This window comes from Microtus pennsylvanicus, chromosome 9 (assembly GCF_037038515.1).
Source record: "Microtus pennsylvanicus isolate mMicPen1 chromosome 9, mMicPen1.hap1, whole genome shotgun sequence".
In the NCBI taxonomy this organism is placed as follows: domain Eukaryota; kingdom Metazoa; phylum Chordata; class Mammalia; order Rodentia; family Cricetidae; genus Microtus; species Microtus pennsylvanicus.
The window spans coordinates 61717086-61738942 of record NC_134587.1 but is presented as its reverse complement, the minus strand read 5'-3'; the positions used below and the strand labels follow the sequence as shown (position 1 = coordinate 61738942).

General features: G+C 47.4%; 1 protein-coding gene across 3 annotated transcripts in view; it reads right to left on the bottom strand.

Annotated features, from left to right (window-relative positions):
- Positions 1–21857, bottom strand: part of Dlgap2 (DLG associated protein 2) — a 688019-nt gene that overhangs the window by 274473 nt on the left and 391689 nt on the right. For all 3 annotated transcript variants that reach the window (XM_075986263.1, XM_075986265.1, XM_075986266.1), the window contains one exon: positions 12354–12386. In XM_075986263.1, the coding sequence (XP_075842378.1) occupies positions 12354–12386 (33 nt within the window). The remainder of the gene's footprint in view (positions 1–12353; positions 12387–21857) is intronic.

Genomic DNA, 21857 nt, shown 5'->3' with positions numbered 1-21857 from the left:
CTACCTTCTTCTGAACAGAATTCCACCTCCCTGGCTCCCTGGTCTGGATGACGTAGGTGAATTATCTCAGTTTAACATGTGGTACATATCCCCTTCATTAAATGCAGCTAGCTCCAAGCTGGAGCGCCCACACTGGTTAGAGGATTATATTCAACGTCAGACCAGCTTGCGTATTCAGTAAACTTCAAGGGCCTGGGAGGATCCAGGAGGCCTCCTGCAAAACCTGTGGGCTGCTTACGCAAAGTCCTCAGTGCAATGCCCAAATGAATGATGCTAGAACAATCTACCCACTGGGCACACCTTCGTGTAGGAGGATTCCATAATCACCCAACTGAGTATGGACTTAGTCCAGGTGTTGGGCCCTAGTGGCTGCTGGTGAGGCCTGCTCCCTGCTCTGTATGGCTCTCTTGAGTTCTACAAACCTTAGGCCCCTAAATTTCCTCACCATGTCAGGTTAATTCCTGGACCCTGGGGCTATGCTTCTGTGCTAAGGAACTGTCTCCAAAACCAAAACAGCCTCCAGAGAGGGCTTTCTATGTTCCATGGAGGTGTTTCTCAATGTATTCGTTTGACTATAGGGATAAGCCTTAGATAATAATAGAGATGCCAATATCAATACCCAGGTCAAGTATATTTCATCAGATGTGGTCTGATGGCCCTGACATATTAACACTGTATAGTATTTCTTCTCAGAATTCCTTAATCTATATGATAGCAGCTAGTCTCTTCGAAGCTGATGAGACCACAGTCCCTAAAGCTCATATAGATGATTGGGACAGAGCATCCCCAGCATCTGAAGAACCATCCGCAAGCTGAGTTCCCAGAGTCTAGCTCTTAGCTGTGGCCCTCATGCAGTCTCCTATGCCCTGGTAGCCTGTTTGCAATACCTTCCCGTAGCCAGGGCTTTGCAGGGACTCTCCCCATTATCAGAGCAACTTGCTGCATCCTGGGCTCTATCACAAATACACGGGATATCACAGAACACACATGACCATGACTTTTCCCTGCCGGCTTTCTTGTTCTATAAAAACCTTGGCTGCTAGCACAGGGCTCCAAGTGTCACTGGGGCTCTGTGTACACAGGCCACATGAGCTGAGCCACTCTTTCAATAGTCCCAATTAAAGAACTCAATGGATGTGCTAACTGAAGTTGTCAACTCAAACTCAATGTGCTGTGCATGCTTCATAAAATGAGGATGCTACCACAGCTTCTTAGATGTGACTATACTTCCCTTTTTAGCTTGTTTTTGTGTCATAATACGTAAGAAACTGTCCAGGATTTGACCATGAATTCACTCTCATTTTATTATTCAAACGTAAAACCAGCACAACCATTTTAAAGAGTAATAGGAGGCCAGCTTTCCATATACATCCCCGTTAGATCACTCAGCAGCCATTTTTAATCTGCATCAAAAGTGCACTGAAGATTCTCAATGGAGATTTGGTTGACTCTAAGGACTCATCTTAAATTATATTACAGAGCCCCTAACTAGACATTCTCAGAAAGAACCAAGTAGAAATCATACTCTGCTCAGGGGTCTCTGGGCACTTGCTCAGAACAGCCAACATCTTTTGTCTGTCCTCTCTTCTGCTACCAGTACACCCCGCTGCAGTGGAGCAGGGCAAATCTGGGGGCCAGCACCTTCCCCTCTGGGAGCTCTGTACATGAAGATCCTCTGCTGTGTGTTCTCACCTTGGTTATGCCAAGACATGGGTTTGCATGGCATCTGCTCTATGGGAACTAGTGGAGGTAGAACGGCAGAGAAGGAATCTGCAGCTCTTGCCATGGCAGCTCTCCACACACGGCACAGATGCGGCAATGTGTCTGCCGTACATGGTTCCTTTAGAATTCTATAGTTCTATTGAGGAGTAATTGTGAGAACTGGAACACATTCAAAGTACATGGTGTGACGCTGGGTCACCCATGTTTATTGCGTGGAATTACGGCCACAACTAAGATAATTAGCACATCTGTCACCTCACCTGGGACCTTCCTGGGCATGTGCGCTATGACAATACAAACGTCCCCTCTCTTAGATTCTACCCATGCAGACCTGTATTGTCAACTTCCATTACAGCAATGAGTATTAGACTCCAGGCACAGACTTACACCCTCTGACCAGCAAACATCCCCCATCCCTCTAACTTCACCCTAATGGCCACCATTCCACTCTCAACTTTGTTATGGCTTAGACCTGGAATATCCCCCAGCTCACGCACTGATGACTTGGGTCCTAGTGCAGCAGTGTTCTACGTGAGGCTTTGGAGAACTGATGGGTGAAGTTTCTGACCTCTGGATACATTCGTGGCTAAATAGGCTGTTGGGAGGTCACGGAAGCTCCAGGATGAACTAGGTCACTGGGGGCACGTCACTGAAGGGTCCATGTCATCCTAGACTGGACCCCTTCCTCTCTCACACTGTTCCACTGATGCCATGAGGAGAGAAGCCTTCCAAGTACCATTCAGTGCTGTTGTGGTATTATATCTCACCAAGAAACAGCATGGCCATCTGACTTCTGAAGCCAAGGACCCCAATAAATCTTCTATTTTAAGGTGAATCTCAGGTGTTCTGGCACAGTCATCCAAAGTCAGCTCAAGAACATATGGCATTTCTTTTCCATGTCTGACTTGTTTAGCTGAACAAATTGTCTCTGGTTCCATCCAGGATCTTATAAAAGATAGGACTGCATCTTATCTGTGTGGAATGGTCCTCCCTCCCTCCCTCCCTCCCTCCCTCCCTCCCTCCCTCCCTCCCTCCCTCTCTCTCTCTCTCTCTCTCTTTCTCTCTCTCCCTCCTCCCTCCATGTTAGAATGGGGACTGCCCCAATCCTCTTCAAGCAAACACAGCAGCTGAGCTGAACAAGCTTGGTTAGAATCCAGCCTTCTCCCTTTATCACCTAAAGACCTGGGATCACCAGATCCTAAGAAGCCCTCCACAGGATGGGGCATGGAGCCTCTGTGTCAAGGCAGCTTGACAGTTTTAGTGATTAGAACAAAGACTGAGAAACGGTAGGGCTCAGAGGCTCCCGTGCCTGATTTTGCTATACACTTCCCTATGCCTGATGATCAGCTAGCTGCTGGGCTTTATTCCAACTCTGTTGGTTGGACATCATTTTAGGGGTGGGGGAAGCCAGACGTGCACGGGACAGTCCTTAGTCTAAGGAACATATGCAGTGGATGAGCAGCTGGGATAGAGCTGTTGGTAAACTGGCTATGATGGATATCATCAATATGTTCTTTTAGCAATCTGAGCCCCAAATCGTGATGTTTGATGTCCAAGTAGATTCTATAGATTCTAGATAGGTTTGCTTCGAATCATACACTGAGAATCTTCAGGTGTGGAAGGAGAAAGACAGATGGGTTCTTTTCATTGCCTTTAACATTTGTTATGTCTTTAAGATGTAGCCATAAAAATATTTTACCTCTGTCTCTCAGAACAATTTTTCTTTTAGAGAGAAAAACCTCTCTCTCGCAGTGTGTATGTCTGTGTTTGTGTATGTGTATATGTCTATCTTCCTCCCTCCCCCTTTGGTGTACACACACACACACACACACACACACAGAGAGAGAGAGAGAGAGAGAGAGAGAGTAGGCAGAGTCAAGGGAGATGTCATGTAACCACAAAAGGGGAAAGATACTGGAAACTTAACTGTAGACCACAGCCTTGTGGTGATACATAGATTAATAGAAATGGGTTAACTTAATATGCAAGAGCTACCTAGGAATATGGCTGAGTCATTGGCCAAACAGTGTTGTAGTTAATATAGTTTCTGTGTGATTATTCAGGTCTGAGCAGCTAGAAAGCCAAAACACTATCTCCATTTATAACTTTCCTTTTGGTTTCTAGAAATTTCCCAGTGAGCACATCTAAAGAAGATTCAGGATTCAGTTCTCTTTGAATCATGCAATTTTTGCCTATATGCTTAAAAGTCTTCCCATTCTGAGATAGTTACACACCACTCTAACCACCGCTCCCTGTTTGGTGGAGCCACCAAACAGGTGGTTATATCTATTTCTCTGCACCAATGACAAGGGAAGAAATATTTAGCTCAGCTTTTAGAAAACCAGTCATTTATCCAGTTTGCCTTTGGAGCTCCGAAAACACCATCCATGCACTACACTACAAGGATTCTCCTGTACCTGATGCAGAGGGTCACCATTTTCCAGCCTAAGTCAGTGGCTCACTTATTTCTAGGCTCAGAGCCTGAGTTCTGCATCCAATCAAGATAGCTTAGGCGGAGAGGAGGGACCAATAATTCTGTGATGGGCTAGTCTCATCCCAAGGTCATTCCACACACAGAGAGATCTGAAAGCTCTAATCATTCAATGCTTATATCACTGTTAATGAGATGGAACAATCAGGAAGAAAGCAAGACAATGAATACACTTTCAAGGCAGCATGGGACCCTGAAGAGGAGGGGTTCTCCTGTCTGTCATCACCCGAGGAGAGAAACCATATCCAAAGCCCAAATATATGAACACAAACACAGCATCGAGGACAGGAAACAATAGGTAGACCGGACCGGGCTTGCATCATCTATCCTTCCGAGTGCTGTTACAACTGCTTTGTTCCATGTGGAATGGCTTTCTAGCACAGTCCATGGCATGGCATGCAGGCTGCGAACTCCTTAAGGTTAGAACACCCGTCATCTTCTCTTCCCACTGAAGTTTCTTGTGGTTCATATAAAACTGTGAGATTCAGCAAGAGAACACGAAATTCAAGAGTGGCCAGGGACATCCACACAGAGGCAGGAGAGAAGGGCAGGGGCCCAAGATGATAGAAGCACGGGGCAGAATGCAGCTTAAGATTCGACTTCACCCAGGTTCCTAATCTCTCCTGTTTAAGCAGGGTGGCTCCTCTAGTCTCTTGTCTCCTCCAAGAGGGTCTCAGACCAGAGACCTACACTCTCTGCACACACCTGAGAGGTAAGGTTGGGCCCCAACGGGACTGTGGGAAGCTGCCAAGGTTACCCATAACATAAATGCTTCCTTGATTGCCAGAGAGTCCTGGCACCTGCTACAGTATTTGCCAAGGGGACGCATCAAGTCTTCAGGTGGAACAAGAAAGGGAAATGCGTTCCAAGTGGAGATGCTGAGCTTCTGCTGATGTCTCGGTCTCGGATGCACCCAGCTGCTTGATGTTCCTGAGATCTGAAGACTATCCCTCCCAAGGATGCTAGCTGAGCTGAGCAGCGAAGCAATGCTGAGTTTGGAGGGCTTTACACACACCCTGGGATGTCAAGGATCACGGGGATTCCTTCCAAAGTGGCAACCTCTGACACAGAAGACAGAGGTCACCTGCCATCCTGCCCTGAAATTCTCTCCAGGGCCACTGTTTGAATATTGTGGAAGAGCTTATTATGAATTACTAGGAGTTTCTCTGATAAATTTTCTTTATTGTGCAACGGCATCATCTATTCTGAACATACTTCCCAAATAGGATTCCGAGCGCAACAGACACAGCATTCGCAATAAGGAAAAGGGCAACACTACAGCCATACCCATCCTGAGAGCTGACTGTTAAGTTACCCAGGGGCCATAATGTTCCTGAGCAAACAGATGAGGGGAAATAGTCGTCATGCCAGCTGACTGTCTGCATCTCGGATACTGGATATTATTTATAAAAAGAAAGAAACTCAGAAATCAGGGCTCATTTGTGCATTTGTGTCGTTCAGCAAAACGCAGAATCGTGCCAGCCTCAGACACCAGATGGTGAGCGCGGTTCTTCCTCACTCTCGCTTCATCTTATCACATTTAATCTGTGGCTCCGACTAATTCTAAACGTAGCATTTACAGGATTGCCCTGGTGCTTAGTAGGCTCAGGTATCCTAGCTATAGCCATGTTCCCAGAAATTCGCAGCTGTGAGCAGGAAGGACTGGGCCAGGCGCTGTGGAGGTATACAGGTTGGAACAAAACCATGCTGAAAACCCCGTGCTGAGCTCAGTGTGCTGTACACACAATACTCCCATAGGTGCTGCTGGAAGAGATATAGTCGATATGCCACACAGAGCTGTGGGATGAATCCATGCGGCAAGGTGTATCCATTATGGAGGACACCCAGAAAAACTGACCTGGAGCATGGAGACTGTGCCAGCCAGGGGATCTTTTCCTAGACCATTGTTCTCTGCTGGGTGTGCAAACACCAACCTCTGCTGAAGTAGTGCATGCAAAGGGTTCTCTGCATCCTCAAGGTTCTTTACAATAAAAACTCTCTCTCTCTCTCTCTCTCTCTCTCTCTCTCTCTCTCTCTCTCTCTCTCTCTCTCTCTCCCTCCTTCCTTAGTTCTTTTATTTTGCCTTTCACCATGAAAGCCTTTAGCATACCTAGTGCATCTGGTAACTGTGGGTTAGCATGTGGCCACCAGAGCACTGGCAGTGTTTAACAAGTAGTCAGGTAGGTTAGAATGGCAAACCAGTTCAAACCATGACAACGTTTTGGACATGGAAATCACCCTGTGGGCAATGAGGAACCTGGATAGAACTGGAGAATTTATTTGATCTTACCTAGACATCGGAAACAGTGGCTTATAGCTGGCCTTCCAAAGGTCTTTATGAGCTCAAAGGCCCTTAAGAGAGTGAATCGAGAGATACCATGCCCATCTTGGAGAACCTGCGGGATTCTGTGATGGCATCCAAGCTCACCTGGAAACTGAGGGCAGCTTGGATTTGTGCAAGGGTTCCCAGCAAAGGCATGAGTGCTTAGGTGAGTGCACGCTAAATGTCATACAAGACGTTTATAAAAGCCAGAGAAAGGAGCCAGCTTAGTACTTATAGGACAGACAGTAGACAGGTGACAGGGTCCCTCTGGGATGCTTATCTTCTTTTCACTGCAGAGACAAGCTTCCTACAGAAAGGCCCTGGGCCCTTACAAAACCATCTTCTCTCATAATTTTGATTTGCCATTTTCTCCTTGTAATCCTCTTTTCTTTATCACATATTTTGAGTCAATTATAACATTTAAAATTGGTGTTTTGTTGCTCATTGGAGCATTATCCTTTTATCAACAAACCAAGCTTCACAAGACTCAAGTAGTTCTGTCTAAGCATTTAGCGGTGCTGTATTTCTGTTTCTATTTCTCCTTCCCCATTTTTATTCAGCTTCACAGGGAATTGTGCCATTTTTCCCACCCTAGACTGTCTCTGGAAGTGTTGGTTAGTTTATCTTGTTCAACTTGAACCATTGAAGGTAAAGGGTCCTGGGATGGCTGGTTGTGGTTACTCTTGGCTCATTCAAGAGCATCTCTTTGTACTGCATCCCTCAGCTTCACTTGGGGGGCTCTGAATATGTTTTATTTGTTTAGTTTAAATTTCAGTTTAGTTTAACCGTCAGATCAAAGTGGCAATACACATCTTTATTTATGTAAAAAAATAAAATAAAATAAAATGAACTAGCCTGGTCTCCCTCGATTCCCTCCATCCTCAGCTTCTCCCGGGGTCATGTTTCAGTATTTCCGTAGTCATCTCTCATGCATTTTTATATTACCCTTGTTACTTTCCACGCAGCGCACGCAGAAACATGCTCACACCTGTTTTCCAGTTTAGTAATTCTCCTTTCAGCTCCACTTACTCTGCCTCACAGTTCTCCTGGAGTCAAACTAGAAGACTGAGTTCATTTTTCACTATTTTGTTTCATAACCATTTTATACTACCTAATTCCCACACCGGGGTTCCTTTCCTTCTGAAAACCTAGTTAATGTTTTCAGACATACCCAATGCCTGCACCAGTCTGTTTCCAACACTAGGGTTGATTGTTCTGCTGTTGTCTCTTTACTCCCTCGAAGTGTGTTCACCTGGTTTGCAATGCTCTCCTCTGCTTACTTCAGGTGGGAGTGGTTTGTTGGTAGAGGAGGGGCTGTGGGTTTGCTCCTTAGCTGAAACACTTTCACATCAACTTCACCCCACTTTTCTTCCTCACCACATGCTTCAGACATCCATTTACCATAAATAACGTGTTCTGCCCACAGCCTCAGGAACATAATTCACGTTGTCAATCTACCCTTGGCCAGTGTTTTTATAACTATTTTTTCGTTGGTGGGGGAAACTTCTGAATGTCTAGGTTTACTTAGAGAGGACTCATTTGCATGTCTCTACCATAGGGCACAGGCCATACATCATATTTGCTCACGTGGTCAGAACTACACCCTCACCCCAGGTCTTTCACTGCTCAAACTCAGCTCATGCCTATCTCCCACTCGTGTGTGTGTGTGTGTGTGTGTGTGTGTGTGTGTGTGTGTGCACTGTGCACACATGTGTCTTTGTCTCTGTCTCTCTGTGTCCCCCCTATCTCTTGGTTGTTGCTGCATTGAAAGGATTTCTGCTACGTGCTCCAAAGCACCTTTCTGGGCTTTGATCAGGAAAAGAGACCTTCCACATCAGACTAAGTTTCCTTTCCTAAATCCTGATCTCCTCCTCCAGCACAAACTTTTATATCCATGTCCCCCACCACCCCGCAGGTTCCCTCAGGTTTGCACTGAACTACAGGAACTATCCCATGCTCCTGGAAGATGGGCTGGCTGGCAGAGGCCTCAGTTCCTAGGCAACGCTAATTCTTCTGGAGTGCCCGGCTCACGTCGAGAACTTAATAAAAGCTGGCTATCTTCTATTCACTATCCAAGAACAGCAGTCAGGAAAGGCCGCTATTATCCACACCCTTAAAGAGGGCATACAGACAGCACTCATGTCCTCCTCTTCCTAGTGAGGCAGGATGGGCTGTGGGTGGGACAGAAGTGCTTCTGTGTCCATTTATCGGGAAGCACCTGACTCATTGTCCCCACTGTTTAGAAGTCTTGGAACCCCAGGACGGATGACACCCATTCATTGAGGGGGAAGAGCAGTGGGGTGATTTCCCATTGTTCACAGTCACTTATAGGGAAAATCTTGAATTTCTTGTGCTAAAACACCAAGCGCACAATGCTCCTAGGTACATTGCTTCTTAGTCATGCTGTATGAAGGTAGGAAAGCAGAAAAGAAAGAGTCTATATGTCTGAACACAAGTCTCAGAGGAACGTGTACTTCAGTGTGTTTGAATGATCAACATCAGCATCATCATAATAATAAACAATAAAATCAGAAAATATTTTCCCATATGATTTTAGAGATTACTCTAAAACTTAAATTTTTCCTCTGGGCTGAAATCTCTACAAAGAACATTACCAAAATGTAGACTTGCATGACCACCAATGGATGACCTCTGCGTCTGTAAGTCACACGCTCAAGAGCTCATGTTGGAGAAGGCTCTGGACTAAAATGCATGCTGGTCCTTTGTAGACTATGCCTGCAGGGAAGGTACTTCCTAATAGTTTGGTTTTCCTTTTTAATTGGGTTTCATGGTGTGAGCTAAAGAAATCTCTAGCATATCACAGTGGATCTGACAAGCTCTCCTGGCCCGTCATCGTCATGACGTGTATTCTCACGTCAAACCAAAAACTGGAAACAGACAAATCCATGAACCCGTGTACTTGTAGCTCCTTCCAGCATCCATATATACATACATACACACACACATATGTGTGTGTGTGTGTGTAGATATGTATATATACCATGCTCTTGTTAAAAAGCAAACGTTAACACACATCCATCAATAAAGTTTGAAAAGGGAGACATACTCTTATTTTCCCATGTTAAAATGACAGATTATGCCACACATAGATTCTGAAATGTCAAGACGAGTTAACGAGCGGTCGAAAAGGCAACTGAGACAGTTTGAGCGTGAGGTGAGGTTAGTGAGTTATCACAGCCACTGGCATCATCCCTGTCGGGAGAGCCACCACCTCCTGACAGCGCCAGGGGACCCAGCCTGCTCTGAGTTACCCAACCCTCAGGTCGCCCTGCACTTCCAGGGCTCACAGTGGAGCCACCTGTCTGTTCCTGCCAGGAAGAGGGTGACAAATAGCAGATCCAAACATATCCACCTCACTAAATACCCAGCCCCCAAGATTCAGAGCTTCATAATATAGGCCATGCAGGCAATTTGCATATTGAAGCCTTGATCTACATTTCGCATACGATTAACATGTTGGGTCCTCTGAAAAATCTGGCTTAGTCATTACAGGGACGCACAGCTGGAGAATCCGGAGACCTCTCCATCAACTTTGCTCCCGGTCTCATTTGTTTGACAGATACTATCTTCTGAGATGATGCTAATTATTCCATTCCTGAGAAGAAACAGCTCTCTCCGAAAGAACGAACCATTAAAATGCAAATAGGTGTTTCCCACTTCACTGGTTAGTCAGGAAGGGCTTAACAGCTTTCTGCCGGGAGGGGGAAGCTAGGAGGGGGAAGCTACCTCAGGCGAGTTTCTAGCCGGTCCTTTCAAGGAGGTCCGCCCAGCTTTGAGCCTCGTACTGCAGAGTCCTCTGACTCGGGTCCCTTCTGTGTGATGGCATTTATAAGTTAACACCGACGAAATTACCAAAAAAAAAAAAAAAAAAAAAAAAAAAAAAAGCTGATTCTAGATTCTACTCTCTGCACCCGGCCAGCTCTCACTTAGACTAATTACTTAAATGATTTAAAAACCTATGAATATTCATTTGCTGGTGCCTCTGGAAAACAAAGCGCAGCTGAGCCCAGGCGGCCCCTCCTCCCCTGCTCTTCTTTGGAACAGTTTCACTTGTTCAAGTGAACCAAGCCTTGGGAGAGCCTTGGAGAAGTCTGGTCAGGAAGGCAAGAGTGGCCAGTTGGCCAGTTTCACTGAGACGTGGACAGGGACCTCCACCTCAGCTGGGGGTCCCTCCTAACCTTTTAGGTTCTTCTGCTTACAAGAGGTCCAGCCTGGGTTCTCTGGAATATTTACAAGTTGATACATCCTAGAGCAACACACAGTGTGAGAGTGATGACAAAATTTGTGCTGGGGAAGTTAAACAAGATCAGGGATGGAGCGGAACCCGTGAGTGTTTAGGATGAGAGGAGGACCACCATCTAACATTGCTGGGGGTAGGGTCACCAACTCTTATCATGCAGACCAGGATCCTTCTTAGACACGATACCATTGTCCTGGGAAATCTATATCCCTGCTTGACAACCACTCTGCCAGCCATGGCCATCTCTCATGCTGTACTGGAACTGGAAGATTCCCTTGGGGATAGCACACTGCACACAGTGCGCCATCCTCGGTAGACAGGACACTTGTGTTACTAGAAAAGGCAGATGGAGCTCGTTTGAACCTGCTCCCATGGCGACCTAGGAGCTTCACATCTTCTCTAGCAGTCCAGCACAACACGCTTGAACTTTCGACAGAAAGTGGGAAAGGGGACAAAGATGCTGGCCTTGAAGCCAAGGCATAATGACCGCTCCCAGGCTGGGAGTAACAGAAAAGCTGCAATGATAGGAAATGATGAAACTCCCAGTACCCAAGGACCAAAGCAATCAGAGATCCTCACGGCATCCCAGTACCCGTAAGACAGAGGCTCCGTCCCTTTGAAGGTCACACTACTTCTCATAATCCTGGAAAGACCAGGGACAGAGACGTATATAAACTACCAGACTTTACCACAGGTGAATCTGTTGTGCAGTTAGTGACGCAAAAAGAATTTGGAGAACTTTGTCAAAACACACCTTTGCCACCTGACTGAAGAAATCATCTCCTACCGGTTAGAACTTTTGGATCAGCTTTGTAGTTGCTGTTTTGTGTTTCTGGGGGGAAGCTGTTCAGCAGATCTACAAGGCATTGAAGTCTCTGATGCCCAAGGTTCCTCAACCAGTATCGAGAATCTCATGCTGGGAGAGGCAATAGGGGTTGGACCCTGACCCCAAGGCAGTATCCCTCTTTAAAACACAAAATCAAAACCCAGCTTCAAGAGTCCCCGGAAATAGGGGCAAGGTGGCTACCACATTTTCTTCCTTCTTCCTCACACCACGGAAACACTGTGTAATTGCGCTTTCTTTATTTAGCATTGGCCCGGGAGCTCCACTCTCAAATGCCTCAACTGTAGGGTTTACCTGTATTTCTGGTAGGACAGTCAGCTTGTTGTCACTGGCGCATCCCCTCGGGTTTGGTCACTAGCAGTTAGGAATAATTTCCCAAAGCCTCATTTAATGTCCCCTTCATCAGAACCTTTGGGTCATATTGCTAAAGCTAGCAAATGCATATCGCATCTACTATCTGGAGAAAACTGGCTAGGATGTCTCAGTACAATACAGGAAAGAGGTATTGCCAGCGAGTCGCTGTGCTGATTTCTTATCAGAGAGGAACTCCCGCCTCCCACTCATGTTTTCTGTTCTGTTTCCCATCAACCCCACACAGTATACTTTCAGCTTCAAAATGGCCGAACACAACCAGTGCCGCGGTTTTCACCACCAATCCAACGCATGAGATGTTATGGCGCTCTGCCCGCTAGAGCAGCAGTGAGGTACTCACCTTCTGGCTCGCCACAAAGGGTGCACTGAGACTCTGCGGAGAGGAGAGAGAGAGAAGGGTTAGCCAGGACTGTGACTTCAGCCTGCTCCCGCAGCCTCACACAACTGTACCCCCGTGGCCCAGAGTCCCCGAGACCTCAGCCCAGAGCTGTTCTGATCTCGCGCTTCAGCAAGTTCCATCTAAAACCCAGACTTGCAAATGCCTTGAACATTATGCTTTATTAGATAACAACCTCTTCGTCAGAGGCATAAGTGCACATCTAATAGGTTTTCATAACTGCAGCGCTCAACACTTTTAAACTACTTAGATGAAATGGGAATGGTGGTGTTACCATTTTCAATAGCTAAGCCACTGACTGCAGTCCTATTAGAGTTATAGCTGCGATGATCTTCAGATACAGAAACTATATCACAGCTCAACGAAGACTGACTTCTCCATAAGTAAGACCATAGTTGCTTCTCCAGAACAGACAGAGATGCTTAGGACCATGGTATCTGGGTATTTAATACACTGGGAAGTCACAGCACCTATAGAATAGATTTAAGTGTAGGAAGACTGATTACTGCTTACAGTCCAGAGTTAAACACACACACACAAACACAAACACCACACCATTCCCAGAACTCTAAGAAAGTCAAAGATATCCCTGGGGAGCAGGGAGGGAGTCCAAAGTTTGACTCTTTGGCTGACTATAGGGTATACAAGGCATAATGGCATCCACTTGCCCCAGGTACACGTAAGGTAGGAGGACATGGTGACCTGGGTGTATACCCAGATGGAGTTTGGAATGCACAGACATGGTAATTTCTGCATCACTCTGTCACATACATTGGGATATGCAGTCATGGTAACCTTTGTAAGCTCCTAGACATATATAAGAGGGTACCAAGGGCATGGTAACTTCTGTGTCCATGTAAACACAATGTTAGGGTATACAGGCATGGTGACCCCATATACCTGGAGTGCGACCACAGCATATATCCAGACACATACACAGAAGTCCAATGACAGTGATGTCTGTGCAGGCAGATACACAGTGGGGTGCAGAACACCCAGTGGTATCCCCATGGAACTCATGTGATGCAAAGGAAGCAGGCCAGTGTACAAAGTGTCTAACAACAGAAGCTAAAGTCAAATGGAAGCAGTCCACACATGTGAATGACACCATTAGTATGGGCAATGCTCCCTTTATCCTGACACAGCCAGCAGAAACTCCCACGTGAAAAGCCCAAACCAAAAACATAACCTATTTCAGCCTCAACGTCCAGCCCAGAATCCAGGAGTTAGGAGCCATCCTAGTCTATGGCCCTGCCTCACTGATCACAAGCAGAGTGAAGGACACAGCTGTGAAAGTCATACTAGGGAGCTCCGCAGAGAGGGTAAAAAGTTCCACAGCCTGAGTTCAAATCCCACAGCCCAAATAAAATCTGGAAACAGTAGCACTCATATCTTTAATCCCACAGAAATACAGGTGGGTGGTGGAGATGGGAATCACATGGGCCAGCTAACCCGGCACACACGGCAGTGAACAGCAGGGACCTGTCTGTCTACAACACGGTGGAGGGTGGGGACCCACACTAGGCACTGTTCTCTGCTCACCATGTGTGGTCCTCTCTGCACTCACACTCATGTACATACAGACTCATTCACCCATTTACACACACACACACACACACACGCACACACACACACACACACACACACACGCACGCACACGCACACACACACACACACACACACACACACACGCGCGCACACGCACAGAGCCTATGTTGTCAGAATTTTCTTTTTCAATGCTCAAACTGGGGCCAAGATGCTCCCCTGCAGGAAAGGAGCCCCTCAACTTGAGCACAAACAAGAACTCCATGGTGCCTAGGACACAACACTGTGCACACACAGTCATGCCCAGGCCTCAGAGCACAAGGCAGCAATGTGCCCCCAGAGGGCACCCACCATGGGTTACTAGGGCCTCATGCACAGAAGAGCAACACCCTCCCTGCCTTCAACCGTAACTAACCTACTCTCTGCTCTGTGGCCCTGAAATCAAAGCCACCGCTTCCCTGATGTGTGAACTGACCCCTAGTTCTGGCTCTATGCCATGGATGGCAATACCCAGAATCCATGCCAGGACTGACCCCTGGTTAGGATCTTCATCTCATCCCACCTGACACACTGAGTCACTAAGGTGGCTTTCGGTGAACTCAAAGGTCACCCAAAAGTCCCCAGAACCGAGGTACTAGCTCAGCCAGTGTCACATCACAGTTCCCAGAACAAAATTTTTGAGCGGGTGCCGTTTGAAGCTGAATTATTAGTGCATTCACACCTCAGGCTTTAAAGTATTATTTCCAGGAAGATCACAAGGATGGGTGATGGCTCTCATTACGACTGAGCGCGTTTACGGGTGTGTTCCTCTGTGAAAGCCCACAGCTGGCCTCAGCGCCGGCTGACAACCGACAGTGACGGGTTTGATGGTACTTTTCATACAACACATCCTCGCAATCTGATTGAAGTAAATGAATCCAAGAGTCCCTGGTTCCAATGTTCCAGATTTTCCAGTGCAGGTGTTAGATACTGACGTGAAGGAACTATACTAGCCCATATGGAGAAGGCAGACTGGGTCAAGGCCTGCTTCTACTGTTTCTGGTCACATTCTCTGGACAGCAACATCATGATCGCCAGAAACATCTAGAAAAACCACACAAGCCTAGAAAATGGTGCTGACTATGTTGGATAGTAGAGAGTCTGGTGGGAAGTCCCTATAGCTTACAAGGAAATGCCCCACGGACAGTGAGGACTTCACCAGCATAGACTTATGAGGCCCGAGCACACTGCACAGAGGCTCCAGGCCTGTGGGGATTCACAGGAGACAGCCGAGGCAGTCCAGAGACTCCACAGACTTCCTGGGAAGGAGATGCAGGGAAAGTGTTACTATTGAGGGAGGAGGTCCTGAGGCCATGGAGCTGGAGGCCCTGGAGGAGGCGAACAGCTGTCTTTGCTTCTAAGAGATGCTGGGGCCAGGCTTGGACCAGCCATCACATACAGTTCCAACCACCTAGCTGCTATGTGTCAAACACAGACACACACGAAACCCCTGCTTAATCAACTTAACACTAAAGGTTTCTTCCCTTCCATAGGAGAACTTTGAACACTGGTAATGGGAACAAGAAATATGAAGCAATAACTCCCTGGTATAGTAAACTTATGATTGAATAAAACAACCTCAAAACAATAGATCTGGGTATGATATAGCAACAGTCAAGATGGGGTCTATGGAATGGAGATGCATAAATTAGGAAATGTTAAAAAAAATTCTTAAAACAGGCAAGGGCAATTTGAATCCAGTGGGAACAAACATCCAATGCTCTGGAGTGAATTGGGGGAGTGTGTTATCTGCTGGGGGACAGAGAGATGCACCATGTTCCCTGTGACACACTCTGAATCCAGACTGCCACCCAAATACCCATGGGCTCAGGGCTTCCTGGTTCTTGCTCTTGGCAATATTGGATTATAGTGGAACCTTCAGAACGTAGGGCTTAGCAGGAGGATGTAGGACTTCGTATGAGTGTTCTTTTAGGGAACTTAGGACTCCAGTTCATTTCTATCTTTATGGCCACCCTGAGGAGAGTAACCTTTTCTACCATGTATTTCCACCACGGAGCGCTGTGCCACTACAGGCTCAGGGCAATAGGGCCCATGGGCATGGACCTCTGAAACCATGGGTCAAATAAAACTTTTTTTTAAAATCAGTTGATTGTCTTGAGTATGTTGCCACAGGGGCACAAATCTAGCTGCTGAGTTAGGAGCACCTGGAAGATATAGGGACGTGTTTTGAGATAGAGGGATGTGGGTATTCCTGATCTGGAGGGAATGGTCATGTGGTGGGCTGAGTACAGGCGAGAGAGACCTTGGCAGCCCCTTTTTCTAGGGATGGCTGTTAATGCATGCTGGCATGGCAGGACAGGATAGCATCAGTCACCACCTGTAAGGTTCAGCTACAGAATCACGAAGACAAGAAGACCCAGTCTAATGGAAGGACATCTCAACCCAGTCACGGCTATGCAGAGAGAAACTTTAACTCCGTCCTCTGACTCTAAGACCCCAGTTTGGACACTAAGAAACTGATGGTGCCGTCCTTTAAGCATGCCTCGCTAGGAAAAGTGACCATTTTACAAGGGGGTGTGACACGGACTGACTAGCAGAGGGGAGGCAAATGGCTGCCTAGAGGGTTTAACGTCTGGCCTGCCGGTGAATCAGAGACCCTGGCTCAGAAGGGACGCTGACATGCTGCTCTTTCAGAACCGTGACCTGTCCTCTTCCTCTCACGTGGGAGGATGGATGAGCTGCCACGTGCAACGCAGTGCCCCGTGGGCTGAGCTGTTGTGAGGATGGCGTAAATGAGACACGCATGGCACGGTACACGGCGGCCAGTACTGGACCTTACTAAGCAGCTGCTTGTACTCCACCAGCCAAAGCTATCGAGAGAGGTATGCCAGGCTTGCCTCCCATCCTTCCCTTGCCTTCCAGCCTTGGTCTTAAACTTCCTCAAGCCCAAGAGGTTGACCCCCACAGGAGCCCATGATGACGAACGGTGACCCCCATGGAATTCAGCACTGTGGGGTTTGGTCTGTGGTCATTCTTCCCAAAGAACACATATTTAAATCACGTAGGGTATGGCGAGAATTCATCTGGAGACACTGAATTCGTCACCATTATTGGGCTCATTTGGTGGTGGTGCACCCCTTTAATCCCAGCACTCGGGAGGCAGAGGCAGGCGGATCTCTGTGGGTTTGAGGTCAGCCTGGTCTACAAGAGCTAGTTCCAGGATAGGCTCTAAAGCGGCAGAGAAACCCTGTCTTGAAAAACCAGAAAAAAGATTACAAGATTATGTCAGTTAACACAGACGGAGAAACCCGCCCGTGATTGCACGTGTGTTCTATGCACACCTGTACCAGATGCAGCCCCTTGAGAATATGGTTATTCCCAGAGCTGCAGAGTGTGAGCAGACAGAGCCAAACCACTGTTCTCTGGCATATGCTAAGTGCCCTATTTTAATCCCGCAGGAAAGGAGGGGCCACCTCTGTGAATCGTGCAAGCGCCTATCTATGGAAGGAACTTTAAAAACACCCACATATTTTAGCAGAGGCCCCTTCCAACTCTGTACGGAAGCAGCCCTTGCTTTGTCATGGCCAGAGCCCCTATGCACTTGCTCTCTCCTGACTGCAGAGCCAGCAGGGGTGAGGGTGCAGGTGGTGGCGGCTTAAGAGACAGGAGAGAAACAGCAACTCTGTCCTACACCAAGCCCCATGAGGGAAGGGCCTCCATATGCACAGAAGCCCCTACACATGGCAGCTGGCTCAGATGTAACCCCCAAATCCAAACAGGTTCACTGACAGAAGCCACGGCCTGTCTCATCCCCGAGGCTTATCCAAACCCATGTTCGGGTTCTGCACACACACAGGAGACACTGCTCTAAGCAGGATGACCCCAACAGTGGGAAAGGCCGAGAAAGGATGGCAAGAGGAGGCAGGGAGCGTGGAGGCTGGGGGAAGTGGGTGCACCAGGTCAGGTGTCGGGAGCTTGGCAATGATGCTAATTAGCCTTTGTCTGCCCTCTCCTGCTCCCTCCATAGAGATGTGGTGACCACTCGTGAGTACACTAGACACGACTGATGCTCTTGGTCTTATCTAAGCCAGGCAATGTCCCAGACTGACTGCTCCTGGACATGAAGATGGGGAGTGAGAAACTGCTGCTGCCCCCAGCTGTGTTTCTACAAGAGATCCACAAACCAGAAGCCTTTTCTGAGACCTGGGGCCAGGCAGCACTTGCCCCAGAACTCAGTATATGATACAGTCACATAACACACACCGTGCAACCACAGGACAAACTGGTCATGTCACATACAACCTTCTATCAACACAATAGAATCATGCATCCGTGAGACTGTAAAACAAGAGGACTTGACCTAACAAGTCAGGAGCCTAACCATAAACCCATGAGGACAGCCCTGTGAATCATACTTGGTTTTGGCATCAGGGCCTAAGGGCTCATGTAGAACATTTCAAACACAAAAGGAGAAGGAGAAATGGCAAAACACTGAAATTTGCTTTCGTTTCATTTTGGATGTGTTTCCTTTTGCTTTCTTTTGGTCTTTTCTTTCTTTCTTTCTTTCTTTCTTTCTTTTCTTTTCTTTCTTTCTTTTACATTGTTTCTATTATTTCTTTATGTGACAATGTGTGAGGAAGTATGTGTCCAGGTCACAGTGCAAGCGTGGAGACTGGTGGGCTGGTTTCACAAGTCCTTTCTTTCTACCACATGGGTTCAATTTGTATTGATGGTCAGGATTCTCAGATGGTCAGGATCAACAGACAGTGCCTTTATCCGCTAAGCCATCACCCCAGCTCTGCGTTTGGAGATGGAGTTGTATATAGCTCAGGCTAACTTCAAACATACCACTGACAAGGCTTGCTCTGAACGCCCCGTCTTCCTTCCTCCACCTCCCAAATGCTGAGATTACAGCATGTGCCACCGTGTCCAGTTTACAGTATTGGGGACTGAACTCAATGCGCTGTGCATGCCAGGCAAGCACGCTACTAACTGAACGACATTCCCATCTCCTGAATGTACTCTAATACTCATTCAGTAATATTTCCATAAAACCAGGTATGTGATAGAGTGGGGGCAGGGGTGGGCTGGTGACCTTGTGTTTGTGATGTGCTAGTGATGCACACTTAGTAGATGTGCAAGGAGAAGTCTGGAGGGGTTAACGGGGGTGGGGGCTCAGAAGTTATGTCTAGGTCAAGGTATGCAGAGAGCACTGTGGGACTGCACGGTGTCAGACATCAGAAGATGACTGAAACTTAGTGCACTTAGTAGAGTTCACTTTAACAGTGACAGTATGCTTTTTCTATTTCTGTGTGTAACGGAGTTTTCTCATTGCGTCATTCTAGAAATAGAGGAGACGGTCTTGGGTCCAAACCCAGCATGTCCTGATGATCATTGGCAAGTGTTAGCAATCTACTGGTTAGTGGTTAGAATTCACTGGTTTACAAAGACACGGTTTGCCTCGCTTGAGGAGGTGCGGATGGGAGAGACCAATCCATCACAATGTAATAAAAGCTAGGACTCTGGAAGACAAAGCTTGCTCTCGGGATGCACAAATCCCCCAGTGGCACTGGGCAAGGCAGGTCCATGAGGGAGTGACAGGATCCACTGGAGTTAATTAGACAAGTGTGCGGTGGGCGTGGCCTTTCCCAGGAGGAACAAGCGGCTGAGACTGATGGATTAGCAGGTCATCTTTATGGATATTTTCTGAGTCAGAAAGAACACCAAAATGTGGAAAAGCTCAATGTACGACTCACGCACAGAAACGGTCCGTGTCAGAGGGGAAGCCCTTTGAAAGTCCCAGACAGAGGCAGTGGAGGGGCTCACCCATTCTAGCGACTGCGTGCAAATAAAATCTGATTTGACTATTTAAGTGAGGTAAAACACCATGAAGATAAACGCGGAGGCAGTGGCTTTAATAAGGACCCAGCTGTACAAAGTCCCAGTGGCTGACAGAAAGACCAGGCTACCTTTTCCAAACATTACCCCTGTTCCTGGGCCCCAAAGCAGGAGCAGGGAAACAGTGTGGCCAATGCAGAGGGGGTTCTGGGTGAATGTTTTCACAGGCCCCCTGCACTCCAGCCACTGATTCTGAAATGCCGCTCTTGGCAGGAATGATTCTGGGGACACGTTTACCTGACTCAGAGTAAGACTGGCTAAGAACGTTAAATAATTATTAGACTCTCTCCGGGGGAAACAGCATCCGGTTATTATTCAATCCAAATATACGCTCTCTCCCACAGAGCGCACCTGGGATTAAAGATCAGCAAAACTAGTGGCTTCCCAAGGAAAATCGATGCTTCTTTATTTTCACGCCATGGTTATCTGCAGAACTGGATGGTGCTCACGATGCTGCCGTATCCATCCCGCGATCCTCCAGTGTGAGCCGCCAGCAGTCCCATTTCTCCCTTCAGTGAAGGAGAGGATTAGCTGCTTCCCCATCGCCAGCCACACAGTCCTGAAGGAAATGGCTAGTTTTTGACAAGTTTCAAAATATTTCATCCAGTAGAGCATTCTAGCCTCTCCCTAAGCCTTTGACAGACTCCCCTAAAGTACACAAGAGCCATCAAAGTGAAGCTGCATTCCAGCCTCCCAGATAATTCCCAAGCACAAAGGGCCCATCAAAAGCTATTTAGTCAGGAATTCCACTCCTGGTCCTTCTGTCCGCTTCTGGGCAGCTGACACAAATGCTTCACCGTCAGCAAGGATGCGGAGGTATCTCTGAGGGGCCAGGCTGCCCTGTGAAACGGTCATTAGATCTAAGGGTCCTCAATGGTAGTCATGCCCCTGCAATTCCCATCAAACAATAAACCATAAGGATACAGACATCTTTTCCGGTTAACCCAAGCATACACAAAAACACACCAAGGAAGCACCTGCTATCCTTCCTCTCTGATCCCAGTTCCACATTTTGCTATCACGGGGTGTGCTGGTTAGTCTTACGTCAACTTGCCACAGCCAGAGTTATCTGAAAGCAGGGAAGCTCATTTGAGAAAATGCCTCCACAAGATCCAGCTATGAGGCATTTTCTTAACTAAAAATTGATGGGGGAGGGCCTAACACACGGTGGGTGGTGCCATCCCTGGGCTGGTGGTCCTGGGTTCTATAAGCAAGACAGTAAGCAATGCTTTTCCAGAGCCACTGCCTCAGTTCCTGCCTCCAGGTTCCTGCTCTGAGTTCCTGCTCTGACTTCCTTCCTTCAGTGATGGATGTGATCTTAGAGTTGTAAGCAGAAATGAACCCTCTCCTCCCCAAGTGGCTTTGGTCATGGTGTTTCATCACAGCTATAGCCCTCCTAGCAGAGACACAAGTCAACAGGAGGAACCTCTCCTGAGGACATGATCCCTATCCTGTGTTTGCTCAATTAGTTCCACAGCTCTGGCTGCCATTCCCTGAGGTCAAAGGTGCCTGAACTTCACCTTCCTAACCTAGATGCTGGCTGGAGAAGCCAGCCAGGAATGACGGATTTATACATTTGGCTCCATGATGGACCCCAGCAGCTTCTCACCCTCCTCTTGCCACCTCTGTCTCTGGCATGTCTTGCAAGGATCTACAGCTGTCATTGTTCCAAATTCAGTGCCAGGCTCTCAGAGTTCTGTGTGCCCAGGCCAGAGCTGCTGGTAAGGGCCCTGTGACCCTTTCTAGTCACCATTAAGGTACCATCAAATCCAGTCAGGGGTTGCACTGCACACTGGGACAGTGGGATGTCCCCTACTTGGAGCTGCTATGCTCTCTCACCCTCTGCTGATCAAACCAAAGCTCTAGGCCAGTCTTTCTCCACCTTCCTAGTGCTGCGACCCTTTAATATACAGTCCTCATGTTGTGGTGACCTCCAACCATAAAATTATTTTCATTGCTACTTCATAACTGTAATTTTGCTGATGTTATGAGTCATAATGAATA